General features: G+C 38.6%; 1 protein-coding gene across 3 annotated transcripts in view; it reads left to right on the plus strand.

Annotated features, from left to right (window-relative positions):
• SH3TC2 (SH3 domain and tetratricopeptide repeats 2) overlaps positions 1-12,053 on the plus strand; it is a 181,785-nt gene that overhangs the window by 43,988 nt on the left and 125,744 nt on the right. For all 3 annotated transcript variants that reach the window (XM_082254470.1, XM_082254468.1, XM_082254469.1), the window contains exon 2: positions 1,480-1,605. In XM_082254470.1, coding sequence (XP_082110596.1) covers positions 1,596-1,605 — 10 coding nt within the window. In that variant the 5' untranslated portion in view covers positions 1,480-1,595. The remainder of the gene's footprint in view (positions 1-1,479; positions 1,606-12,053) is intronic.

Raw genomic sequence — 12,053 nt, forward strand, 5'->3', positions numbered from 1 at the left:
TTAGTTAGTAAACGCAATAATTTTTGCGCAAACCAATCAAAATATGCTTTTTGAGATTTTTTTTTTACCAAACATATGTAGCAGAAAACAAATTGGCCTAAAATGTTAAAAAATTTAGATTTTTACATTTTTTTTGTGGGGAATTTCATATAAAAAAATGTGAAAAATATTGTTATTTTTGCAAAATTGTCGCTCTTTTTTTGTTTATAGCGCGTGATCAAAAAATTGCACAGGTGATCAAATACCACCAAAAGAAAGCTCTGTTTGTGGGGAAAAAAGGACGTCAATTTAATTTGGGTACAGCGTCGCACGACCGCACAATTGTCCGTTAAATTCACGCAGTGCCGAATCGCAAAATAGGCCCTGGTCAGGAAGGGGGTAAAATCTTCCGGGGTTTAAGTGGTTAATTCAGTAGGAGTCAGAGAGCCCTGCTCGTTAGAGCTTACATCAGTTCCTTTAATTCCAAAATAGCAGCTGATCAAGGCATATCTCTGCTATGGGGTCTATATTGCTATGATTGCTTATATCAGGGGTATGCAAACTGTGGCCCTCCAGATGTTGCAGAACTACAAGTCCCATGAAGCATAGCAAGACTCTGACTGCCACAAGCATGACACCCAGACGCAGAGGCATGATGGGACTTGTAGTTTTGCAACAGCTGGATGCCACCGTTTGCATATCCCTGGCCTATATATATGTTAATATTTTATAATTAATGTGCTTGGAGGATGTCATGTGCTCTTCATACAGTCCATTCTGATTTTTCCTTTTTTTTTTTTTTTTGCATCTTCCTCAGGAACAGGAACCGCAGAGACAATCTTAGAATAAAGACTTGAATCTCTAGAGTGTTTTGTTCCTAGCTGACAGTTTCCTGTGCAATTGTTCCTCTGCTTAAATAAAGGCATTAGCTAATTTTCCTCCCACAGTCTATGTAGTATGTGTCACTCCGAAGAAGCTCTTCACAGATTCTGGACTGCGTACGTTCCACGTGCACTTTCATTTTCTCCTGGGCTCTTGGGGAATTTTCCACATACCTACCTTATTGGCAAGGCTGCCCCTTAATATTCTTCTCTTGTGTAATTCTTGATTTTTACAGCCTCTACTACATTTTTTTTTTTTTATTCCCACTGACGTGTTCATAGAGTAAACAAGATTCACCTTTTTTCAACACAGCTATCTCCATGGATACTGGCAGCACCCCCCCCCCCCCCCACACCCACCCCATGCACTTGAAATACCAGCCTTAAATAGATGAGAATTGGGACAGATATAGAAATGAAAGCTGATAAGAAATGCCACAAGGCTTGAGACTTCTGCAGCAAACCTTAACCCCCTTTTCACGTAACATTTGACTATGTCTAGCCAAGGCATTATTCAGGCAGCTGGAAGGTATGGTTAGACTTCAATACATTGCATCGCTGTTACTATGTACTGCCATCTGTTCCAAGCATTCCTTTTAATATATTCCACCATCTTCAGTGTCCACTGCAGGTAGAGGCTCCATAGACAGCACAGACTCTGGATTCCTGGCCAGCTGGTCACTTTGGCAAAGCTGCAGCACACACCGGCAACAACGATGTCCCGACGTGGAAACAATGGCATCAGGCAAGTAATTGTCTAAGATTTGCTCCTTTTGGAATGTCTAGATTCGTCTATAGGCTTTTGAAGTTACAATCGGATGTATTCATGGGCAGGATTTGCATGGCTGTTTAATAAGCAGTAGTCTTCTGTACATCAAGATAGAAGAGAAGATAGAATAGAATAGCTGAGCTGCTTTAGCTAATGCAGTAGTATTTTAAACAGACAATTGTTCGCTGGGTCTCCCTAGCAACATTTAACACTACTTCATTTCCACCCTGTAGAATTCATCACGTACGGTACATCTTTTGTAAAGCATAATGCAGATTTTAGCCGGACCACTGGCACAAATCATTCATGATTATGCAAGTTGCCAACGTTGGTTATTACAAGTGTTTCTATTCTCGTATGAATATATATTGCTTTTTCTAGACTAGAAATGCGACGGCATGATTTTTTATCTTTAGGAAATCTTCATAAAAATTGAATAGTTTAATGGATGCAGCATCTGTCATTCTGCTCCATATAGCAGCGATATGTGCCATTTGGGTCTCAACCCCCTAATTAAAACTGGCACATTGATTGGGCATTGCATACTCTGCACAGTCAACCGCACTGTGTACACCGGTGTCTGATTATTGTAATATAGCAGTTTGAAGGAGCAAATCATTAAAAACTTTAGGTGCAATGCAAATGACGATAGGATGTGATTAGAATAACTCATCTGTGCTGCAGAGATTTGTTGATGAAAAGTGATTTTGTAGGATATAAAGGCTAGTAAATAGTTACATGAATTTATATGTATATAAATACACTCATAGGATGAAAAAAAGTGTGAGCATAATGAACAAGAGCTATATAAATATATATATATATATACACAGACAGACAGACAGACAGACAGACAGACAGACAGACAGACAGACAGACAGACAGACAGACAGACAGACAGACAGATAGACAGATACGATAGATACGATAGATACGATAGATACGATAGATAGATAGATAGATGTATAGATAGATAGATAGATAGATAGACAGATAGACAGATAGACAGATAGACAGATACGATAGATACGATAGATACGATAGATACGATAGATAGATAGATAGACAGATAGACAGATAGACAGATACGATAGATACGATAGATACGATAGATACGATAGATAGATAGATAGATGTATAGATAGATAGATAGATAGATAGATAGTTGTATAGATATAGATATCTATATCTATATATGTATAAAGCTCTTGTTCATTATGCTTACAGTTTTATTTTTTTTTTTTATCCTATCAGTGTATTTATTTTGTGCATCCCGATTAAAACAGATTTTGTTAAATAATGCTTTTAATTAAGCAGAAAGTAAGTCATGTACTATTATTATGTTTAGGCATACCGCTCAACTTTCTGAAATGATAAGGAGGGACACCTTTTAACAAACAATGGGGTTGATTTAATAAAGGCAAATAGACTGTGCACTTTGCAAATGCAGTTGCACTCATTTTCCCCAGAGTTTAGTGAATGTGGTGAAGCCTCAAGTGATATTAAAGCTTCAATTTTTTTTTATTAAAAACATATTATACTTACCTGCTCTGTGCAATGGGATCGCACAAAACAGCCCTGATCCTCTTCTTCTGGAGTCCCTCTCTGGCGTTCCTGGCTTCTCCTCTTGGGCGAGTACCCCCATAGAAAGCTGCTTTCTATGGGGTGACTGATGTGAGCTTGCTCCTGAGCCACCCTGTCTGTGTCTATAGACACAGACAGGGCGGCCTGACCCCTTCCCCCACTCCCTCATAACAGGATTTGATTTACAGGAACAGGAACCAATGGCTCCCTCTGCTATCAATCTACCCAGTGAGGAGGGGGAGAACCAATGCTCTTGTGCACAGCTCTGGATCGATATTGGGCTTAGGTAAGTATAAGCGGGGCTGGGGAGGATTCTGCAGCACAGATGTTTTTTTTACCTCAAAAACCTTCAGTCCCGGTTCACATATATGCGATGACAGACATCGCATGGGATTCGGAGCGCACTGCTCTGCAAATCACATGCGATGTCTGTGCGATGCAAATTCAGCCATACAGATTGCATGGCTGAATTCACATTGCATTCGGACACAACTTGCACAGGATTCTTTTTTGGGTCCGCACCAGAATCAGATCGCATGAGGGTTCACACTTATGCTATCCGATTCATGTCCGAACTGATAGTTTGCACTGCGATATGCAAACTGATCTGGGGGTGTCGTTAACTTTGTATTGACACCTCCAGTGATTCGCATTTGGCAGTGTGAACTGCCTGCGAGTTGAATGTGATGCGGGAACCCGCAATGGATTTGCAGGGTTCCCGCTTCGCATATGTGTGAACCGAGACTAAAACCTTAAGGCTTTGGAACCACTTTTACTTTGTAAAGAATACCCAATCGGGGGGAAGAAAAAAAAAAAAAGCATTTTTGCTTATACATGATTGGATGATAGAAATCAGAAGAGCTTCCCCTCATTTACTAAGGTCTGGTGAAAATGAGTGCAACTGCACTTTCAAAGTACACAGTCATTTCTCCTTAATATATTAACCCTAGTATGTAGGCACCGGACACATTCCTGCCATGGCCCCTGTTACATGGACCACAAAGATCTAATATGCAGGGAATGACTGGCTTAACCACATAAGTGCTTTTTTTTTTATCGCTGGTTTTCCCCTTATATCATCCTTTAAAAATAACAAATGTAGTAATAGTTTGGTGCGGCATACATTTTTTTGGTAGTAAAATAGAACATTTTGTATAGAGATGTACTCACCAGACCAAAAAGAAGGACAACTGAGGCTGCATGAGGGTCAGAGGGATTTAGTCTCAAGAGGGGCACTATAATTATTATTACTGTTAGTTTTAATGGTATATTGACTTTGTTCTTGTTTAAATTGTATTCTTAATTTAAGAACAAGTACAGTGATGGAACACCAGTTGCAGCAGCTGTAGGAACTAGGCCTGCTCACATTACCAATTTCATTCAATACTAGAGGCATTGTGTTTGATGAGTATATCTAAGGCTTGCCAAGAAAATATGATATAAAGCCATTATTCCGCATTTGCTTGTTTTTCGCCATGGTGGTTATGTAGCTGAAAATTAGCTGTCTGTACACTTGTAGAACACCTTTCTTTATACAGTGATCAATGTTTAGCCAGTATCCTTGGTACAATGTCCAGGTGCAAAAGTTCCCAGGAATGTCAGACAAGCAACCATGGAGATGACAGGACAGTTAACATACTTGTTGTTAAACCCACTAATACATACATAAGGAATTACAATGTATGGGACTTTTCATGCAGTAGGATGATCCCTGCTTTACATTTGCATTGTGATTCCTGCCAAATAATCCAGGGTTTCTGTAGAAACCTGAGAGTCATGTTTGTCTTGTTAGCTAACATTGAATTGTAATTTAATATTGAAAGGACACATATTAATATGCAGTGATTTATTCTTCTTTCAAGCATGCCTTTCAAATTAAATAATTACCAGGTAAGCATTGGTATTTTTGCAAAAGTCTGCTTACTTTCTGAAAGCTGTAGTTTCTCTTTTGGGCTGATTTAGTAAATGGTGTGCAGAGTGTAGTAATTAATGAAAACCAATCAGAGATCACCTCTGATTGGTAGAGATCACCTCTGATTTGTAGAGATCACCTCTGATTGGTAGAGATCACCTTAGTTAGGGGGAACTTGGATGCCAATATAGCAAAGTCAGAATATTAGACAATGACTCTATATACATATATACAGGTGCATCGAAGAAATGTAGAATATCATCAAAAAGTTCATTTGTTTCAGTAATTCAACTCAAAAAGTGAAACTCTTATATTTTATAGGTTCAACACACACGGGGTAATATATTTCAAGCATTTCTTTCTTTTAATTTTGTTGACTATGGCTTACATTATGGCTTATAGACTTACAGTTAGTGAAAACCCAAAATTTATTATCTCAGAAAACTAGAATATTGTGAAAAGTTTAATATTGTAGACTTATGATGTCACACTCTAATTAGCTAATTAACTCAAAACACCTGTAAGGTTTCCTGAGCCTTTAGGTAGTCCCTCAGTCTGGTTTCAGGAGGTACACAATCATGGGTAAGACTGCTGACTTGACACTTGTCCAGAAGACAGTCATTGACACCCTCCACAAAGAGGGTAAGTCACAAAAGGTCATTCCTAAAAAAAAAGCTGGCTGTTTACAGAGTGCTGTATCCAAGCAAATTAATGGAAAGTTGACTGGAAGGAAAAAGTGTTGTAGAATAAAGTTCACACACAACAGGGATAACCACAGCCTTAAGAGGATAGTGACGCAAAGGCCGTTCAAAAATTTGGGGAAGATTCACAAGGAGTGGACTACGGCAGGTATCAGTGCTTCAAGAGCCACCACACACAGGCGTATCCAGGACATGGGCTACAACGGTCATATTCCTTACGTCAAGCCACTTCTGAACCAGAGACAATATCAGAAGCGTTTTACCTGCGCTAAGGAGAAGAAGGACTGGACTGTTGCTCAGTGGTCCAACGTCCTCTTTTCGGATGAAAGTAAATTTTGCATTCTATTTGAAATTCAAAGTCCCAGAGTCTGGAGAAAGAGTGCAGAGGCACAGAATCTAGGTTGCATGAGGTCCACTGTGAAGTTTCCACAGTCAGTGATAATTTGGGGAGCCATGTCATCTGCTGGTGTTGGTCCACTGTGTTTTATCAAGTCCAAAGTCAGCGCAGCCCTTTTCCAGGAAATTCTAGAGCATTTCATGTTTCCCTCTACTGACCAGCTTTATGGAGATGCTGATTTTATTTTCCAGCAGGACTTGGCATCTGCCCACACTGCCAAAAGTATCAATATCTGGTTTAATGATCATGGCATTACCTAAACCCCATAGAGAATCTGTGGGGTATTGTCCAGAGGAAGATGAGATACACCAGACCCAACAATGCAGGCGAGATGGAGGCCACTATCCAAGCACCCTGGACTTCCATAACACCTTAGAAGTGCCACAGGCTGACTGCTTCCATGCCATGCCACATTGATGCTGTAATTCATGCAAAAGGAGCCCAAACCAAGTATTGAGTGCATACTATACTGTACATGGAGATACTTTTCAGTAAGCCAACATTTCTGTATTAATAATCCTTTTTGTTATTGGTCAAATGTAATATTATAATTTTCTGAGATACTGAATTTTGGGTTTTTACTAGCTGTAAGCCATAATCATCAAAATTAAAAGAAATAAATGCTTGAAATTTTTCACTCTGTGCGTAATGGATCTTTATAATGCTGTATATGAGTTTCACTTTTTGAATTAAATAACTGAAATAAGTTAACTTTTTGATGATATTCATTTTTTTTGAACTGCACCCGTGTATATACTGTATATATATATATATATATATATATATATATATATATATATATATATATATATATATATATATATATATATATATGTATATATATATATGTATATATATATATATATATATTATACAGTATATGTGTATGCTATTCTGACATAGTGGATTTTGTTAGATAGTCACAATATACTTTTTTATTATTATTAATATTATTATTCTTTCATTTCTAAAACCAACAGCTGAAATTATATATATATATATATATATATATATATATATATATATATATATATATATATATTTTTTTTTTTGAGTGTGCTTATTTGAATATGTAACATGAGTATAGCTGGCTATAAACCAGTAGATTTTTGAATGAATGTTCATACCTAAATTCTTAGTTCATTCAACGACTTAACAGATGTCCAAAAGTCTTTCAAAAGTAATTCAAAGTACTTCAAAGTTTATGTTACTTCTATCATTCAATGAAACCCCTCTCTATAGGGATCCTGGATGTGGTACCACACCTGCTTCCTCAACATACAATTCATGGTTAATAGCCCTGCATTGTATGTGACGATGCTGATACTGAGGGACTGCCCATGGCCCAGTGTGCCATAGTAAAAAAAAAAAACAAGTGCTGAAGTCTGCCAGAGCAGGGTTTATGGTTAGTAATGCAGCCTAGACATACTAAGCATTTAAACCTAGAATTTGTCTAATTCCCATGGTTTGGCTTTAAAAAAAGCCACTCCTATCCTCTCTAGCTGCTTGTACTACAAAGTAATTATGTAAAGGATTAAGGATCCTTTAGGATCCTTAAAGATCACAACAGAGATTTAAAGTCTGGTCAGTTTACATAGAGAAGAGCAGGCTGTGTCAGTGTCTACTCTGCATAGCAAAGCAGACACGGACCTGTCATCCGCCTGCTCAGCGGGGATCAGCAAAGAGATCCCCAGCTGAGCAGGCAGATCCCCTTGACAGAGTCTGCCCCATCTGAAAGGGGACTCATTTGTTTAAATAAGCATAATTGCTATTAGATTTTTCTTAGTCTGCTGGTGAGGACTTTGATATTAACTGATAACAATGAATGTGCTATACAGTGTTTCTGTTCTTATTCTCTAATGACTCCAGGATACCACAGTCATGCTGTGAGCAAGGACCTTTATACTCAAGTTACATATTTTGATTATTTCTGCTCAAAACTTCCTCATCAGCCTTTTGTTAGCCAAGATTCCAAAAGATAGGGATGATCTTTGAAGGTTTAGTAAAAGCAAAGAGGAGGCATGGGTCATAGTATGCTATCTGATCTCCAAATGTATTTTAAACCTTTGTTAGCATTGTAATAGCAAGAATCTGATTGATTACTACAAACAAGCTCTCTACTTTCCTCTGTGATGTATTTTGAGGGCTTTTACATGCATCTGACATACTTCTTCTGGCAAAAGATTAGTGAAATTGTAGTCAATGTATTCTCAGAAAATGGGCTCTGTTACCCACAGGTAACTTCGGTCACTTTTCAGTGGACCCTAGCAGCTTAGAAACTTGGGGTTTCCTGCACTTTACTTTTGTCCCATCACTAAGAGGAGCAGCCTTTGTAACCAGTACCGTGGTATGAAAGGATACTCCGACTTCCATCTGAAGTCGATATTTGCATTATAAAGCATATTTTATGGCTTTAACGCACTCTGAAAAGGTGCTGAAGGTATCTGCTAACACCTGGAGGTGCTTACTATTGCTACAAAAGGTCATTTTCTGAAAGATACATTGGTTATAGTGCAAAGACAAGTCAAGATGTTCATAAAGGAATAGCCCACAGCTATAATCCATAATTTATTGCGGACAGATCAGCGAAATGTATGTTCTATCAGGTGTCTGTGAATAACTAATCTGCATGAATTGCACTCTATCCTAGGAAATACATTCATGTACAAACATCATATGTTTAAAAAGGTCCATTGCTTACCTGGAAATAGGGATGATCGAACGGTTCGGGTCGACCATCGGTTCGGCCCGAACATTGGGTGTTCGAGGTTCGGCCGAATTTAGAACTTTTTGCCCAAAAAGTTCGGAATTCGGCCACCAGAACCGCCCAAAATGCAATGCTTCAGGAAATGGGCTTTAAAAGCCCGTGATTGGACCAGAACCATTAGCAAAAGCCAATTGAGGGGGCAGGAGAATGCTAGGAATGTGATTGGAGTGACTAGGGGGTCCCTAGACCAATCATTAGTGAATACGCCCCCCAGTATATAAGATCGCCCCCGCCAAATTCCTAGCATTGTTATACTGGACATGGAAGAGAGTGGAAGCAGTTCTGTTAATTTTACTTAAAAAGTGTAATTTAGCAATTTTTAGTGTGAGGAAAGGGATATCTAGTGTAGTTAGAGTGCTCCTTTACACTTAAGTTAGCTTCAAAAATTTAGTTTCTGTAGGGAAAGTATGAAGTGCCAGGGTGACCGTAATGTAGTGTAGGGGGAACTGACTGCCATGGCAGGCTGACCGACTGACCAAACCCTTCCATACCAGGGTGACCGTAATGTAGTGTAGGGTTAACTGACTGCCATGGCAGGGTGACCGACTGACCAAACCCTTCCATACCAGGGTGACCGTAATGTAGTGTAGGGTGAACTGACAGTGACTGCCATGGCAGGGTGACCGCAATAGAGAAATGATCATTTCTCTGAATAGCTTCGGAACACCATTATGGCTTCTCACCAGCAAGCATTTTTTATGCTGCAGGGGCTGCCACTGTCAGTGCTTTTTTGAGGACATGTTTGATGTCAGACATGACATCTGAACATGTGTATAGGGGGTATATATACACATATATGTCTGAATATATACCCCTAGACATATATAGGTGTGATAGTAGCAGAAATAAATGCTTGCGCTAATGAAATCATTTACAGTAATATATTTCTGCTACTATCACTATATATGTCTAGGGGTATATATTCAGACATATATGTGTATATATACCCCCTATACACATGTTCAGATGTTTTGCCTGCCTCAAAAGAACCCAAAAAAATGCCAAAAAAACGCTAGCGTAAAAAAAAAAATGCCCAGGTGTGCTTTTGCTGGCATTTTTTGGGGGGTTTTGGAGGCAGGCAAAACATCTGAACTTGTGCACAGTACCACTATACACAAGTTCAGATGTTTTTCCTGACTGAAAAGAACCCCAAAAAATGCCTTCTATTAAACCGGGAGAGAAGCTAACTACCTGTCCTGAAAGAAAGTGTTCTAATACAAACAATCTTTTTTTTCTGGTTCTGGACATGCTACAGAGCTGAAACTTCACATGCACACCTTTTAGACCCCCCAGATACTAAATCCAAAGTAAAAATCAAAAAATCTCTTTTTTTTTTAATTTTTTCAATAATTGGCTTTTTTATCAAAAATGACAATTTTTAAGAACTTTTTTGTGTGATTAATGGTTAATGGGGCATGACCCAGAACCCTGGGCACTTTTTAGGGGAGTTTATTGGGTTTTAGGGCTTAAAAATTGTGTTTTTTGATTACCGAAGTTCGGGTCCCATTGATTTCAATGGGGTTCTGAAATCTGGGCCGAACTTTTGGGAAGTTCGGATGTTCTGGCCGAACCGAACTTTTCAAAAGTTCGATCATCCCTACCTGGAAATATAAGCACATGTAATCCACATTTTGAAAATCATTTCTTTGTATAATATCGTAGAATATTAGTCATTTATGCACACTTGGGACTTTCCATTAGCCAGCTTTTTGTCAGGCAGTTGGGTATGTCAGAGACATCATTATATGCTCTCTGGTTATCAGTGAGGTGATGACAAGTAGACAAGTTCCTGCATCATGAAAATTACAGTTATAAGGATCCAAACAAGTTTTTCCAGGAGTCTGAAGTTCCTGCGTATGTGTACTATAGAAAAGCACCTAAAACAAACTCCTAGGTTAAAGCTTTTTCAGAGCATTCAGTCTTGATTCTAGTCTCTGCTGCCCATGTTGAACCTCAAATTATGTACTAAAAGTAGAACTATTTCAAGCATTTTGCACCTAATCTAATTATATTCCCCATGGAAGCTCATTATTTGTTTGGTTCAGCATATTAAGAGGTAGATACAGAGAGAGAAAACGGGTAAAAGTATAAAATAGACATAATTGATTTCACAAAAAATTTGGAAATCTTTTCAGTAATTCACACATTTTATTCTCTCTGTGAGGAAGAGAAAATATTTATTTACTGAATTCGAGCAATCAGGATTCATCAACCGCATGATTCTTTAGAATACGTTTTACTGTATTTCAAATTGAATTTGAATTTGCCATTTTAGAAAGACCAGATTCACTTAATTTTAGTGCTGCCAGTCTTTTCTAGTGACTTTAAAAGCTTTTCTTTGTCTGGAACTCTTCTATAATTCAACAATCTATCTTTGAAACAGTTGACCAAATTATTGTGTTTTTTTTACTTATGTGCATGATTTGGACATAACAGCCCTATTCCATCTCTAGTGACCCCAAGTCATCATGCATATGTGACACAGGACAACGTTGCAAGGATGCAACGTTGTGCTATTGTACAAGAACTACACTGTGGGTATTAGCAGCCACCAAGCTTAAATAAATTAAGGTGGTGTAGTGTGCCGACATTCCCAGTTGCCACTGGTGTCTTTGGTACTCATTCTTTGATGCCAGTGGTGTACTTAGTACACATTTCCTGGTGTCCAGTGGTATGTTTGGTACCGATTACCTGATGTCCAATGGTACATTATATGTTCCTGTTTTCCAGTGGTATGTTTGATACCCATTCCCTTATGCCAGTGGTGGTGTCCAGTGGTATGTTTGACATTCGTTCCCTGATGCCAGTGGTGTGTTTCGCACACATTTCATGGTGCCCAGTGGTATGTTTGGTACCCATTATCTGGTGTCCAGTGGTGTGTTCTATATTCCTGGTTCCTTTCTTAATATGCAGTGGTATGTTTGATACTCATTCCCTGATGCCAGAGGTGTGTTCAGTAGACATTTCCTGGTGTCCAGTGGTCAGTTTAGTACGCATTCCCTGGTGTCTAGTAGTATGTTTAGTATATATTCCCTATTTCCCAGTTGTATGTTGGTACCTATT

Source organism: Pelophylax lessonae (assembly GCF_965119305.1).
Source record: "Pelophylax lessonae genome assembly, chromosome: 4".
NCBI lineage: Eukaryota > Metazoa > Chordata > Amphibia > Anura > Ranidae > Pelophylax > Pelophylax lessonae.